Below are 16140 nucleotides of genomic sequence, written 5' to 3'. Positions count from 1 at the left end.
GAATGTGGGGAGATGGAATTTGTTCTAGGATTTCCCCCCAGAGTCCTTCTAGAAGTTGTTTTTATTGCAAACACTGGCTCACTAGCCCTTTCTGTTTGCATAACTCATTCTTGCATCCTGTTTATGTGGCTGCATTGGACAACATCTCCTCATTGTGCCCTACACTTTATGGTCCTGTACTTTAGGGCTTTTCCTTTTGAATAAGGTCCTGAATTTTGAGGAGGATTTTCATAAGTTCACAGTGTTTTCAGTTACAGTGCCATGTCATACCTGCCCTTTGAATCAGCTTCTTTTCTTTAACCAGCTTGTTACAACTTCCATGGTTCAGATGGCTCTTGTTGTTTCTTCAGTGCCTGGGGTCCTGTATTTCAAGAGAGCTTTGAAAGATGAAAATCAACAATTCATAAACTTCATTTCCCTTGTAGTCACATAATGCTTTGCATTGTTGGTTGGTGGGGAAAAAACCCAACCAACAACTGAACAGAACAGCATCAACTCTCTAAGCTCCTTTTGCTCTTCTTCCATAAGAGGATGGGAATTTAAAACATGGAAAATCTCTCATCCATCTCTGCAAGAAGCTGCAGCAACACAATTGTCTTAGTGTTGGAAGTGCCAGAAGAGTTTTATATTTCACTGAATCTGTGCTCAGCATAAATGTTTCAGTCCTTTTGTGATGATCTCTGCTTAAACAGAGTATAATGCAAATAGTTTTGTATATGATGAAAATACTTATTTTTTAAAGACAGTATCTTTTCTTAAGTTACTGAACATTTCCTCAGAAATTAAGATTAGATCCAGCATTTTACATAGTAGCGTGAAGAACTTTTACTTTCAAATAATTAATATCCTTATATCTTTACATCAATACAATTAATAGGGGCTTGTAGCTCATGTGTTGCAGCATTTACGTATTATATTACCGCACTGGGAAAAAGTTTACCAGGCTGTGTTCCTTTGCAGGGGATGGGAAAGGAAGAAATGCAGAATAATACAAGCCTTTGAAACATGAATCCACACAGTCAGTCATGACTAAACCTATTCAAACACTCAGGTGTTTTTTTTCCAGGACTGCTCTAGGCTCTAGCATTGTTGTTGTGAAACTTGTTTTCTTCATGCACTAACTCAAATTTCCTTCATCCCTTGTTCCTCAAGGAGCGGTTTCGGCTGCGAAGCGCACGGGGATCCCAGCACCCCGGGAATTGTCCTCATCCGTGTCCAGGGAGAGAGCTGTGCTGCGTGGTCAGGCCAACACCAGGAAAACACAGCCCAGCCCCACCTCTTCTGGAGCACCAACTCCTACCAAACACGTGCGCCCCACCAGCAAGTCCAAGCAAGAGAATGAAACTGGTGACAAGGCTGTTCTGGAATCTCAGGTTAAAGAGCTCCTGGCAGAAGCAAAGACGAAAGATTCGGAAATTACCAAACTTCGTTGTGAGTTGAAGAAATGCAAAGAGAAAGGGTCACTGAATGCTGAAGGAATGGGGGCTTCCAACCAAAATTTAGAAACAGTATCACCTGTTGACATAGATCCATTGATAAGGACCCTTCAGGAGAAAAACAGAACTTTCCAAAAAGAGCTTGCTAGCCTGGGAGAAGAAAACCGTGCTTTGAAAGAGAAATTGCTTTATCTGGAGAACTCCCCTCTCTCAGACACGACCACAAGCAGTGGAGGCGACAGCAGCCTCCCAACCCCAACTACCCAAGAGTCGAGTTTTGGGAGCCCATCCAAGAGCGCGTCGAGGGCTGAGGCGGAGGAGCACAGGCAGCGCGTGAGCGGGGCTGCCCTGCGCAATTCCGGCTCTTCCAGCAGCGATGTCACCAAGGCCTCCCTGTCACCCGATGCCTCTGACTTCGAGCACATTGCAGATGTGCCTTCCAGGCCAGCATCTGCCAGCAGCAACCACTTCAAAGGCTCCAAGTGCTCCACTGCAGGAAGTTCTCCAAACAATATTAGCGACCTCTCTGTGGCATCTCTTACAGAGAGAATACAAAAGATGGAGGAGAATCACCACAGCACAGCAGAAGAGCTGCAGGCCACTTTGCAGGAGCTGTCGGATCAGCAGCAAATGGTGCAGGAGCTGACAACAGAAAATGAGAAGCTGGTGGAAGAGAAAGCTCTCCTGGAGACTTCCTTCCGTCAGCACAGAGATAGAGCCGAGCAGCTGAGCCAGGAAAATGAGAAGCTCATGACTCTCCTCCAAGAGCGCTCCAAGAATGAAGCTCAAGAGGAGAAGGTCCTTGAACTGGAACAGAAATGTGCAGAAGTTCTTGAAAAAGCACAATTTGAGAGAGAGAAATTGCTCAACATTCAGCAACAGTTAACCAGCAGCCTGCGAAGCTTAGAAAGGGAGCATCAGGATGCCCAGCAGGTGATAAAAAGCCTGAGAGAAGAAAATGAGAAGCTGCTTAAACTTCTAGAAGTGGAACAGCAGAGCAACAGCACAGTGACAAAAAGTCTGGAGGACTGTAAAATTGCTTTGGAAGGTCTGAAAATTGAGAATGGCTCTCTCAAAACTCAGCTGGAGAATGAGAAACAAAAGGCTGCAGAAATCAATGTGATGGGCTGCACCTCTGACAACTCTGAGGTGCAGGAGATGCTCAAAGTAGCCCATGCAGAAAAGGCCCAGTTAGAAGCCTCTTGCACTGAGCTGAAACAAGAGCTGCTGAAGGCAAACAGTGAACTGAAGCACATTCAGGGGCTGCTGTCTAAGGTAAAACAGTAACAGATCTGAAATAAAGTGGTTGTTTCTGTCCTTTCACAAATAGGTTGGTCTTTACATTGTTATTGAGCCACTGATTGTAAGTTTCCAGGATTTAAATTGTATGATTAGCTCTTAGTAGAAGCTGGGATTATATGATATTGTCTCAGTTTCTGCTGCTCTACCCATATTTTCTCAGAAATAACTGGCATATCTGTATTTGTAAATTCCTAAATATTTTGTCCTAATACCTTCTGTAGAATTTACTCTTTCAGTAAATAGAATTGTGTCTATCAGAATTGGAGCAAAGAGCAGATCAGTAAAAAAACACTTTGATATGCTGTGAACAAATAGTGTAAATCACTTGCTAATCAGATGAAGAGAAGGGCATAAATAGTTAGCTGAGAATATTACATTCTGCATAATGAATCACAATTAATTAGCAGTGAAGTATAGGTGTCATTGATAATGAGATCACAAGGACATAAATTAATGCTCAGGGAAGCTGATGGGGCAGCAACAAGTCACAGCACAGTCAAGCTCCAGATGAGATGATTTTCATGAAACAAATATTTTTACCAAAAAAAAAAAATGCTCTGTTTTGGGATAGGTAAAGCAACATAAAAATATTTTAGAATAATTTACCTCATTTGTGAGTTCATAGCTTTGCTCCAAACAAGGTTAAGCAAGTTACTGTCCCTGTTTTCTGTGTGATCCTGGCTGTTCAGAGGAGCTGCAGCCTGAGCCATCATTCAACAAGTGTTAATAAAGCACCAGCATGATTATGTCCCAGTGCTGCAGGAGGAGAGAGAGTGTGCAGCCTTTCCTGTATGGGGAGGGGAGCATGAGAGGAATGATAAAATTGGCTGCAGAGGAGGAGAGCATTGCCAAAAAGCACCTCCATGGTTTGAGCGATTTAGAAAATCCAGATGTCCTTTCAGCTAAAATAGGTGACCACAGCAAATGGAGTTAGTAGAGGAAGCTTTCCTCCACTTCTCCCAAGGTGCTTTCTGGAGCTGCAGGTCATGAAGAATAAATGAAAAACTGCTGAGTGCTCAGACTCTGTACCAAACTTTTTATTGCTTGGTTTGGAAACCACAGATTTCCCTCCTTTTACTCTTCCCTTCCCTCGAATTAAGCTGTTTTGAATCATTGGCTATTTGTGACACCCAAACAAGACCACAGGCTTCTGTAAGGCTGCCCTGCAGTGAGGCTGTGCCAGTGCTGCTCACTGAATTGGCAGCCTGCACCTTTTCCATAAGTTCTTCCTAGTTAGAGAGCTCCCCCCAAACCTGGAAGCATTGATCAGTGGGCTGAGCCAACAAACTGAAGTGCAGCAGATTCCCCTTTCAGTAATTCCAGATGTCCCACATCCAGAAATACACTTATCTGCAGTAGCTGGCTCTGCTATGTGTGTTTTCACAGTCCATTGAAAATGCACATGGTAAAAGCAGCAAATTGTTAATGTGGATGAACTGATCATCAGCCTAAGGCAGTGATATCACTTTCATAATGTTCTACAGAAACAGAAGTGGAGATTTCCGGGAATATAATTCCTCTCCCTTCATTAATTGCAGAGATTGGTTTGGAATTGTGGTCATCATATAGAAAATTTCATTTCCTTTGCAGCATCTTGTATTATCTTTATTGCCAGGAAAGAAAACTAACATTCATCTCTCATCTCTGCTTCTTGAGACTCTCATTTTCATTGCAACTGGGTGTACACAATGCTTAAATCCACAAGTAAAGTCTCTAATGAGTGAGATCTCCCAAGAAATACGGACAAACTTGCAGCTTTTTTCTTCCCTCCCAGGCTGAGAATGAGTATGGTCAGCTGAAGGAAGTGTGTGACCGACAGGCTGAGCAACTGAGCAGAACCAGCCAGAAGCTGCAGGAGAAGACATCAGAGAATGAAGCAGATATCAAAAACCTGAAGGAGACCATTTTCGAGTTGGAAGACCAGGTGGAACAACATCGTGCTATAAAACTCCACAATAACCAGCTCATCAGTGACCTGGAAAGTAGGTGGAGCTGGAAAAAAGAATTGAAGTGAGCTTATTTGGGGGGCTCAGTTATGGCTGCAACAGGGAGGAGGAGGTCTGACCTTTACAAATATTCCAGTTTTGGATATTCCCTTCTGTTCTTGCATAGAATTACTATTTTAACAGAGTGCTATAGATGGGACATTAGAGACAGTTTCCAAGCCTCATTCTTCGGTGAAGGAAGTATTACCCATTTCAGAAATTGGAATTACTGGATTTCTATTGAAGAGTTTTTAGGGCAGAGCACTGGGAAGAGCAGTAAAGTCGAGGCTGCTCTGGACGGGGAGCTGCCACCTGGTGGAACCAGTGGCTGTTCCTCACATCAGTGATCCCTTGGGATGTGTGTGCTGAGCAAGTGAATGCATATGGATTCACTTGTTTAAATTTCAGTCTGGTTTAATACCTGAAAATAATGACATATTTTAGAGATCTTTGAGTACCAGATCTACTGTGGGTTCTATTCTTGATCACTGACAATGTCTTAATCCGGTTGAGTCTATTTTAGTGGCATTACCAGAAGCAAAACCAGATTAGCTGCTCTGCTGCCCTCCCATTCTCACTTTCAGTGTTGCCTTTATGTGTTTAGTAATCTTTTCACGTTTTTTATAATTCCTAGGTAAAGCAATGAAGCTGGAAGAACAAAAACAAGATACAGAGAGGCAGTTGAAGGCTCTGACTAAGCAGATGAAGGTAAGGTTTAAGCTCCAAGGCAAAGATAAGCTGAGATTTTATTGCAATACTGGCATTGTGTTTTCCTAGAACAAGAGCAGAAATTCTTTCTGCACCCTTTAAGTCTTCATTCTCTTCACTGTGGACTTCTTGGCAATATCAGAGTGGAAAACTTAGTATGAGTTTCTTTGGCCATATTTTTGGTAGTATAAAGAGGCAAGTGTTCAGTTTGACCCAGCACCACCTTAAAATTGTGGGAAAATCCTGGTTACTTGTGATCACTGCAATAGAGACCAATAACTAAGTGCTCAGCTCGAGTGGGTGCATTTTTCAGCAATTTGGGGTTCTTATTGCTCTTTCCAGGAGGACACAGAGGAGTGGAGGCGTTTCCAGGCTGACCTGCAGACTGCAGTGGTTGTAGCCAATGACATTAAGTGTGAAGCTCAGCAGGAGCTCCGTGTGGTGAAGAGGAAGCTGCAGGAGGAGGAGGAGAAGAGTGCCAGACTGCAGAAGGAGCTGGATGAAGTGAAGGGCAGCAACAGGTTGGTTGTTTACTATTTACCAAGGCCAAGAGTTGCTCTGTGTGCCTGCTAACACGCATGCAAACAGTGCTTTGACAGTAACTATTTGCTGGCTTGATGTGCTTCTCGTCTGTTTCTAACTCTTCTGGCAGATTTTGTTGTCTCTTAGTCTAAGATGTTTCTGTTCTTTTTCTGTTTGGCAGTCTAGTTCTGTCAACTAAGCCATGAAGGTTTTAATCAGCAAATATTAAGTAGTAACAATTGCCAGTATCCTCTGATAGCTTTGCTCTCAACATGGTGATGCCTTTGTAACTCTGTGCAGCTGTATTAAACCATCTGTGGAAGGATTGGCTGGGTACAGATATTCCACAAGAGAACTTCTTAACTGGAGGGAAGTCAATGAAGAAATACAAAGTAACACAAGCAGTCATCTTTTCATCAGAAATGTGTGTCAAATTAATTTTACTCCTCTAGATTTTGTGTTTTAATCTCTCTCCTGGTACATTCATGGCTAATGGCAGAATGGCCACAGGAAGAGGGTGAATCCTCTCATTTCTTTCAGGTGAAGTAACAGTCCAGCTCTACATTGCACTTATTTGCTCACTCTTTTCCATTCAGGAGTTTCCACAGCAGCTGTACAGTAGATGGGACTAAAAACATGGGAGAGGTTTTTTGTGGAGGTGTAGGGATCAGAATGCCTGGATTGAACAAACAGAAAAACTTCTTTTCAGAAAATAAAGGAATGTTTTTAGGCTCCAGTTTCATTAGCAGAGTCCCAAGTGGATACAGAGAAAAGCTGTTACAGACCATGTACTCAGACAAAATGATTACCAGACAGTACTTAAGGTTCTGGGCTCTGTTTCCATTTCTAATTTGTTCTTAATGAAATTTCTCTTGTTGAAAGCAGGGTTCCTATATGAGGATGGGGAATCATATTCTCATAGCTTCCCCTCTGTATTATATTGGCTTTTAAGATATATTTGATAGTACTTCAAATGAATAGAAGATGACCTGCTAATTTGCAAACTGGAATATTTATATTTCGTCTATAAGGAACATGATCAGCTCTTTAGTATAAGAAGCCTGAGCTGGAAATACTCCTTTTTAAATTGGACCCCCAGAATCCATACAGCTGTAGTTCCAGGAGGAAGTGTTCAGACATGTATTTAATGAAGTCAGTTTTGGCTTTTGTGTCTCCCTCTGTGTCACACGCACATGGATGTGTCTGTCTCTGTGTCATGTTGAGTCTGTGTAGCTTGCTTTGAGTATTGCCTTGGTCATGGAACCAGATGTACTGTCTGCAGTGAGCAAAATGATTCCCTTTCAAAGGCAGGTAATGAAACCAAATTTTGCATCCATCAGGATAATTAATTTGACTCTCAGAGTGTGCAAAATGTCTGTACTGAGTGGTATGGGGAACATAATGAAGCCTGTGGAAGTCCCTGTCTAAACAAACCAGTGATCAGCAGCTAAACACTGCAGCTTTAAAGCTCTACTGACCCATGAAACAAATTCCTGAAGTTGCCAAAGCTCCTGCTGAGAGCCAGTTCTACACTTCCAGATATTTTTCCATTCCTGAGGTCTCTGTCTCCCCCAGCACCTCAGCTTCTTTCACCCAGGAAGTTCTGGGGGTGTTCTCTTTGTCACTTTGTCAGCTCTCACAAATGCCACTGCTCAGACTCAGCAGTGGATTCTGGTGCCTGTGGTGATTTTGGTGTGTGCTCAGCACTGGTGGAAGCAGTTTGTAGCATGATACTTTAACAGAGCCTATAAAGTATTCCTCATGTTTGCTAATGCTGAGCAGCTGCACGCTCAGCTGAATGTCTGACAGTCCCTAGTGAAAGTTTGTCTGATTTTTAAGCTCTTATTGGAAAATGTACCTTCCAAAGAGCTTGCTACTCAAAGGTTTTTGGCAAAATCTCAGCCATCTCTTGAGGGTCATTAGACTCCACCTCATAAATTCATCTTGAGGCCAATTTATCTCCTACAACATCCTGCCATTTTAATGTTTGCCTGTGGCTGCCTGAGTTCCTGCCTCCAAGTTTGATTTCACCATTACGTTCTTCTAATCAGACAAAAAGTCATTTTTGGTTTAGGAACAGCCCAAGAACTTGCAGAAAAAATCCTGATGAGGTCATCAGAGTTCAACTGAATGAAGGTAAGAGCCTCCCAAGGGCATCTTTAACACAGATTAAATGTCTTAATTCTATGACTGAGAATGTTGGGGGGAGGTTGGACAAGCATCTACGAAATGGAATAAGGGAAAAAGGAGTTAACTTCTCCCAAGTTAGTATTGGGTGAAACTACAAATTGATTAACCCATGCTTCAGGCAGTCTTCTATGATATTTTATATCCTAATTAATGTTACTTCTCTGCAGTAAAATGCAGAAGCTTACAATCCTTTGTTGTGTAGCTGTCTCCTCACAGGTTGTAGAAATAATCTCCATCCTTGGAGGTTTTCGAGACCAGACAGGATAAGATCCTGAGTAAAAGTTTCAAGGTCTTGCTTTGACTCTTTGGCTTCAAATTGTCAAAATTATTTTGGCACTAAAGCATTTTTTGCCTTGAACTAAGAACATGGAGGGGAAGACATTTGGGCCAGGAGTAGTACTTAGAGAAATTAAATCTGTAATTAAATGAGCGACTTTGTAGAATAATGAAAAAATTAACCAGATCTTCAAACGGAAGCCTAAACTGAAGATTGTGATGCATCCCACTAATTTGCTTCTGTTTTTCCTCCTAAAGTCTCCAATGCCACAGCATGGCAGTGTCACATGCTTTTCTCCTGGAAATGAGCTTGTAGTCTGTGTATTAAACCCTGTCAGTCTGTATGTGCTGATGTGCTGCTCATTTGTGCCTGTGTTTGCAGCTGTTCTGTCTCACAGAGGTTTGAGAGTTCACTCTGCTCTCACAGCAAGCAAAGGAGGATGGCAGAGCAGGGCTCTCAAAGCAGTGTTTGTTTGCTCCTCAGAGTTGTTTGGGGGTTTGGGTTTGTTAGGTAGTTCCTGGTGGGTTTTTTTTACATTGGATGAGGTTATTCCATCCCCTCTAGTGCAACTCTGGCTGAGGTAGAGCAGCTCAGCTGCCTGGATGGGTCCCTGTGCCCCCTTTGAAATGAATAGTCTGAAGGGAGGAGAGGAAGGCCAGGAACACCACCATCCTTGTCCTACACTGATTCCCTGGCTGTAAATAATTAATTTCTTCCTATCTGAACAGCACAGACTTATTCTGTGTTTAGTACTGTTGTTGCTCAAAGCCAAATTAGTGGAGAGTTAAGGTGCTCCTTTGCCTGTCCCAGCCACACCACTGGTGTTTCCCTGGCTCCCCCTAATTTAGAGATGATGGGATGATGTAAAATAGAGGGTTGTACCTCGGGGTTGGGCATGGTGTGGCTTTCCATAACCTCCACAACTGCTGTGTGTCTCCACAGGTGCCTGATCTCTGCCAGTTAACACAGCCCTGAAAGGAGGCACAGCCAGGCCTGTGAGACACTGCAGGACTTGCCTTCAACTCCCAGCTGAAAAAGGGAAGTTTCAATACAAGAAAACACCTCTGTTTTTTTTATTACCCTGCGAAATTCAAGTGTATTGCAAAGTGTGAATGCTCAGGTCCACCTCTTCCCCATGGGCAAGAGCCTCTCTCTTTGTTTCAGAAGGCTTCTTTCTTCAGAAGACACCAGGAGGCAGAAGAAGTTCTGAATTACTCTAAAGCCAGCTAAGCCATAAGAAGTAATCACAGAGATCTGGGGATCTGAAATAACTGAGAGCTTTTTTTTGGAGGGATGGGGCTATTTCCCTCAAAACAGGCATTCAAACATGCCATTTTAACCTTAAGCAAAAATTACCCTGTGTATGTCTGATTTGTAAAATTTAATGGCATATACATAAATTCTCCATGTAACATTATATTCTATGATCTATCTTTGTGTGTCGAAATACATGTAAGAGAACAGATGGTTTATAGAGACACACAAACCTGGGGATAGGTCACTGAAATCCAGCAGCAAAACCGAGTGGAAACACGGATTTACTCACTCATTCTCAGCTGCTGTGCTGGTTTGATTTCCACTCCTGCATTGACAAGGCACTCGCCACTGGGTGGCACGGCCGACCCGGTGCTGCTGGGAAGGGACAACCACGGAGCATGTCCTGCTGTGACCTTCCCGGGGAAAGTTCCCTGCGGGCTTTGTCCTCCTGTAAGAACTGCAGATGGAGAGAGCAGAAGGAAAAGAAACGAACATATCAAGCCCCTAGTAAACACCCTCTCAGAAAGGAGTTGTTCTCATGCCTTTAACTCAGGTGAAGTATATGATGATCAGGGAGAACTTGAAGTTCAGCTCTGCAGCTGGAGACACCTGGAGAGAGCTTTCCATGGATGCTGAGGAGAAACTCAGAGATCACCATCTCTACCAGGAGATTCTCACTGTTTGTTCCAGGACTGGAATTCTGTGTTTTGGCTATGGGATTTCTGTCCTTTTCTTCTGGATGTGAAGATCTAGCAAGGGCCTGGTGTGGGAGCAGGCTGAGCTAGTGGAGAATTCCACAGGATGTCCTGGTTTTGGCATGGCCCCCACCTTTGTGCCGTGCTACTGGAGTGTTTGCCTATATGCACACTTGTGTTGCCTTTCTCTGCTGTGCTGACAGCTGTTGAATGTTGGTTTTTATGTTTAAGAAATATACATTGAAGTGCCAAATAAATGTTTAAGTGTTTGGAATTGTCTGCTGCCTGCCCTTGACCTCTCTTCTATTCTGTGCAGCAGTAGCTGTGTGTCTCTTCTTTGCGTGCCTTGGAGTTCAGGAGGGGTCACAATGACAGGAACTGTGTCAAAGATGAGATTGGGGAGTCATTATTTCTGAAAATATGGTCCTGTGCTCTTAGGCCTCCTGTAACAGTCATCAGAGCAGTTTAGAAATTCTGCAAACATGAGAAGGCTGAGTTTGCCAAAAATCTGTACATTAAGCCCTGAAAGACTTGCACCTTGTTGTCAGTCAGTTGTCCACATATTTCAAACCTAGAAAACAAGGAGACTCACTCTTGCTGTTAGAGAAAAGCTCTCTGCATCTTTTTTTCTCACCAGTGAATGAATGAAACTCAGCAGTGGTTTTATGAAAGGGACTGCACGTTTTAATTCCTTTGTGGCTCCAGTGCTCTGCTTCCTCCTGGAGCTGCTCCACTTCAGCCAGCTGCACGTGCAGCATTTATCTGTGTGAACCATTCATTCTTGTTTCCAGGAAAGCATACTGCACTTGCTGACATTTTGTTCAAATCTCTCATTTTTGTAGCAGAACTTGTGTAGTCTCTTGGATGGTCTAAGATGTGCTAAGCTGAAAAAATTCTGTGCATGGGGAGGAGTAATTTTGGGTTTGAAGTTATGGCTTGTCATTAATCTTTCTAGTTTGTGTTCTGTACTGTCCTCCTGAATTAGCTACTGCAAGTTGAGCTCCTGCTGTTCTGCTTCTCTCTTAAGAAGCCCATCTCTGTACACACACATGCATACAGATTTTTCTTTTTAAGGTTAAGTGCTCACCAGTTTCATCTCTCCATTGCTTGTTGGCTGGCATGTGTTGTTTTAGTTGAAGCAAGTGGCTCTCAGGACTGTTGTTCTTATCTTTTCTGCCAAGGTTTCTAGCAAGGGAGGCCGGATTTTTCTGTCGTGATTGTGTTTAATTTGTGTTTAAGGAGGTTGTTTCAGGCTGCCTATTATAAATATACAAATGGAAGATTACAGGAAGCATCCTAACAAAAAAAAGGAAACTGGTTGTAACTCCAGCACTTAAATCCTCATAATGGTAGACTAATGGCACCTGAGTTCTCAATTGACTCTTCTGTGGCACAGGGGCTGGTCTAGTTACTCCATTTAACATGTTTGCATCCTTCTGCAGTCAAAGGCAAGACTGAAAGTGTAACAGATTGAACTGGGTGGTTTGGGGTCTTGAGGCAGAAATTTAGCCTTCCTCCCTACTTTACAGGACTCTTTTGTGGCTTGTGTAACTCAGGTGCAGATTCTGTCACGTGCTGATTTGCCGTTCATGCTTTATGAACCACAGAAGAAGAAGTCAAGGCTGGAACTTAAGGCTAACAAAACACTGCTCCCTCAGAGCTCAGTGAATCTTCTCCAATCTGCCTTTCCTCCTTATTGGATTAAAGGAGAATGGAACTGAAATGGCTTTTTCTCCAGCCATCTGCCTCTGCAGGCTCCCCTGGCACACAAGGAGCTTCAGTGAATTAAAGAAATAGCAAAAGTCTGCTTAAAGACAGCACCTCCTTAAGCCCTGCCAGAAATAGAAACTTGAGTCACTCTTATTCTCTTATTCACTGGCACCCTTTAGCCTTTTTCATTTTCTGATGGCTAAAGGGAAAGGAAAAGGCTCTGACTTCTATTTTTGGCTCACAGTTGTTCAATCCCATAGGCACTTTCTGGATAGAGTCCTCCAGGCACCTTATGAAATAATTTCTGGTTTTGTGTTCATGTTGCTCTTGGTGTGTATCAAACACTGTAAATACAGGGAGGAGTGGTGATAGCTCAGAAGCTGCTGCTCAGCAGCTCATGTGTAGGTTCTGAGCAGGTGGAAGAGGTACAAATAATCTCTTTTTACATGAGTAGACTTTTATTTGCTTGCAGCTTTCCTAAACTAAAGCTAGATAATTGCACTCCAAGTCTACTTGAGAAATACAGGTAAGTCACTAAGCAATATCATGTGAAATACTTGACCAGGAGCAACTTTCACTGTGTGATTATATTTGATGTTTAACACAGCTCTGGGCCTTCCTATATGAACTCCTGTAAGTCCAGCACCTGATCTTGACTTCAGAATTTCTTTTTAAAGGAGTAACTTCTTTATCCTTCCTGTTAAAATATGAAACATTTTCTATTTGCTTTGTCTGTCTTCATTCTAGCCATTGGATTTTGGCCTTCCTATGTCTGCTAGGATGAAGCACTTAAGAGTTTTATTCCCTGGATAAGTTATATATAAGTGTTTATGAATTGTGATTGAGGGTTCATTTATTTAGCAGATGTCTCTGTTGATAAGTTTTAAGTGTTGAGTTTTTACTCTGAAGTGTATTTGTCTTTTGGTTACTTTCCTCACTGTAAACTGAGAGCCACAGCAGCCCCTTGACACCTGTGCTCTATTGAAAACCCATCTTCAGGTAGTTATTGATAATTACTCAAAAGTCTCATCAAACTGCTCTTTTTTTTTCCTATGAAAATCCTCCTTCCTGTGTGAGGCTTGGGAATAGGGATGAAATGGTTAACAATGCAGAAAAGTTTGTTAGACTTAGTGATTGTGTTTGCCAGGCACTGCAAGAAAAGGACCTGAATGTTTTTAGAGCGGTCCATGTTGTGGGCATGCAGTAAAACCTGCTCACTGTTGGATTTACCTCGCTATCAATGGAGACCTTTAATCAGTGCTTGCACTTCCTGTTGGCCCTGACTTTGCTGTGGTTTGTGCCTTGCAGGCTGGCAGCTGAAGAGGTGGATTCTCTGGAGTCAGACACAGCCAGCCGCTGGCAAGGGGTCTGCCTCAGCAGAGCATCTCCCACACCTCCAGAATCTGCAGCCACTGTGAAGTCACTGATAAAGTCCTTTGACTTGGGATGTTCAGGTATTTGGACACTGTACTTTGTAGTAAAAAAATTTCTAGCAGTGAGCAGGATCTGCTTCTTGCTTCTGGATGGGTGTTCTGTTCTCTGTCAGTGCTTGGTGAATAAATATGGAATGTCACTACACAGTGGTTCCCTGATACGAAAAAATATAGTTTTGTTTGAAATCCAGATGTTTCCATGGTTTTTCCTTGCAGGTAGCAGTGGACAAAATATCCCAGTTCACAAGGTGCCCAGGAGCCCTCTCAGTGGAATCCCAGTGAGGACAGCCCCAGCAGCTGCTGTTTCCCCAATGCAGGTACAAGGAGCTCTTCTGTCCTTGTAGATTCAAAAGAGGTGGACGCAGTGCTGGCTCCAGCATCTGCTGACAAGGGGAAGGGGAAACTCATCTGTTTGTTTGCTGTGGAACATCAAATGCTGTGGTCCTAACAAAAAGGATCAAAGTGAGTTTGTCTGGACTTCAGCTTAGAGGTCTTGGTGGACGGATGTGAACTCTGGACTACAGTTCTGAGCTTTTATCACCATGGACCAGAAAAGAGTTTTCAGTTATTGGGAGTGAGATAGAAGAAACATCACACTGAACTAGTGAGCTGGCATGTGAGTTGGGAGACAAGGCATTGAAGTTTCCAAGGTGTGTGTTGCCAGCTATCCAGTGAGGTCTGGGAACTTGTGTTAATGCCTGATGATGATGGGGTGTTCATTGAAGACTGGTGCTGGGGCTGCAGAGACAAGAATCCTCCTGACATAATGACTCAGGGTGTTGGGAGCAGAGTCAGGATTGGGAACAGGCATCCTTACTTCTGGTTTGTGACTCTAAATTGTGTTTGGCAAGAAAAAAATCATACAAATGGAAGTGTGAAGTAGTTCAGGAACCAATGTATTACCAGATAAAATATTGTCCCTTTGTCCTTCTGTTTTTCACAGTTACTTACCCAATTCTAGGTGCAGCTAGAAAGGTTTCTGTATCCCTCCACATGCTTTGTGCTCTTGAGATAGCAGAAACTTCTTTCTGCTCACCTATTAAAGCAAGATGGCCAATTTTTCTTCAATTACCTTTTGCACCTTTGTTTCACAGAGACATTCTGTGTATAACAATGCCAAGCCAGCCAGCAAGGGCATTGCTAGACATGCAGATCTGTCAGACCTCCCTCTGGCAGGTAAGTTGTGATAAATGTACAGATACTGCCTCTTTCTGTTAACTAAACTTGTTATTAACTGTTGGCCTCAGCCTGAGCCATTTTTCCTCTTTTCACATGGTCAAAGGAAACATGGAAAGTGCCTCCAGTGTCTTTGTTTTACAGAGCTTATTAATTTTGTTGTGCTTCTATTCCCATCTTGATCATAACTAAAAAATAGCTGATTTATTGTGGTTTGCCAACACAAACTCCCCTTCTTTATTCTGAAGGATCCATGGCACCTCTCTAATCCACACTGTGGAATTGGAGAGGGTTGGATTTTGTTCAATATGTATGTCTTTGGAACAATCCCAAAGCACTGTCTTCTGAGGGTTTATTTGTTTTTAAATTGAGCTTCATTTGAAATACATCAAACATTTCAGATACTGATGTGACTGTTTTAGGAGCAGTCATATTTGGGCTGGAAATAGTTTGTTTTGAGAGTTCTCAAGAGATGAGTTTGTTTTCATTTCACACTTTGCTTTTGTTCTCTTGTCATTTAATATTCTTTCCTACCAGTGTTTGTTTCCCATTTTCTCCAGGCCCTTTATTTTGATTATCTGGTCCTGAATGTAGTTGTTACATTGTTATCAAAGTTAGTAACAACAGATTCTTGAATTTTTAAGGACAGATGAAATGTTATATTCCTGTAGTGAAGCTGCAGGGAGGGACAAAAAAAACCCCAACAATCAGTCACAACTTCTTGATGGCTAGGCTGGATTTTCTGCAATAGTTTGCTAATACAGGAGAGAAATTAGAACCTGGCTAAGCAAGCAGAAGTGTCTGCTTCTGTCTAGGGAAATGGACAGGGTTTATTTACTTGTATCAGTTGGTTTCCAGGAAGTCTTGCATGAGTGTGTAGATCCCAAACACAACATGAGACCTTTTTAATCTCTACCAGTTTACTGTAGAGTGAAATAATCTATCAGCTGTGTAATGTGATACCAGTCCTTAACAATAAATCTCTCACTCTAGGCCATGGATAATTTCTGTTATTACCCATAGACAGTTCTGTGAAAATCTGTTAAAATCAACAGATATTTTATAAGCCATTGTATGGTAAAAATTTATGGCTGCTTATCTAACAAGTTCCTGTATTTACAGCTTCTCTTTGTACCTGGATTTAATTTAGTTCCAATAATCCATAGCAAAGGCTTACTCACTGTAGGGTTGTAACAGCTCTGGTTCCAATCTAAATAATTCTAGAAGGCAGTTGATCCAAGCCCTATGCAAACAACACTGAATCAAAAATTATCCCCAAGGAAATTCAGAGTGAAGTAGTCTCCATAATAAAAATCTTCTGGCTGATTCCATCTGACCAGTGTCACAGCAGGGTTTTGTGATGTCCCTAATGTGACCCAAATGTTACATAGTTGGAGAGGAGCATGGGTTACTTCACCCAGAGCTGTGATCTCTGAGGGTCAGAGGTTT

General features: G+C 42.5%; 1 protein-coding gene across 3 annotated transcripts in view; it reads left to right on the top strand.

Annotated features, from left to right (window-relative positions):
* The window catches only part of SPECC1 (sperm antigen with calponin homology and coiled-coil domains 1), a 54211-nt gene that overhangs the window by 17398 nt on the left and 20673 nt on the right, over positions 1 to 16140 (top strand). Inside the window, exons 2-8 of one of the 3 annotated variants that reach the window (XM_041482534.1) lie at positions 1153 to 2711; positions 4513 to 4720; positions 5358 to 5431; positions 5774 to 5952; positions 13391 to 13536; positions 13732 to 13832; positions 14610 to 14691. In XM_041482534.1, coding sequence (XP_041338468.1) covers positions 1153 to 2711; positions 4513 to 4720; positions 5358 to 5431; positions 5774 to 5952; positions 13391 to 13536; positions 13732 to 13832; positions 14610 to 14691 — 2349 coding nt within the window. Of the gene's footprint in view, positions 1 to 1152; positions 2712 to 4512; positions 4721 to 5357; positions 5432 to 5773; positions 5953 to 8027; positions 8090 to 9362; positions 10967 to 13390; positions 13537 to 13731; positions 13833 to 14609; positions 14692 to 16140 lie in introns of those variants that run through there. The other 2 variants (XM_041482535.1, XM_041482536.1) reach the window with 2 other exon arrangements.

Source organism: Pyrgilauda ruficollis, unplaced genomic scaffold, assembly GCF_017590135.1.
Source record: "Pyrgilauda ruficollis isolate IOZ18807 unplaced genomic scaffold, ASM1759013v1 scaffold59, whole genome shotgun sequence".
In the NCBI taxonomy this organism is placed as follows: Eukaryota; Metazoa; Chordata; class Aves; order Passeriformes; family Passeridae; genus Pyrgilauda; species Pyrgilauda ruficollis.
Note: the sequence above shows the minus strand (reverse complement) of the source record. Positions and strands in the feature narration are given on the sequence as shown.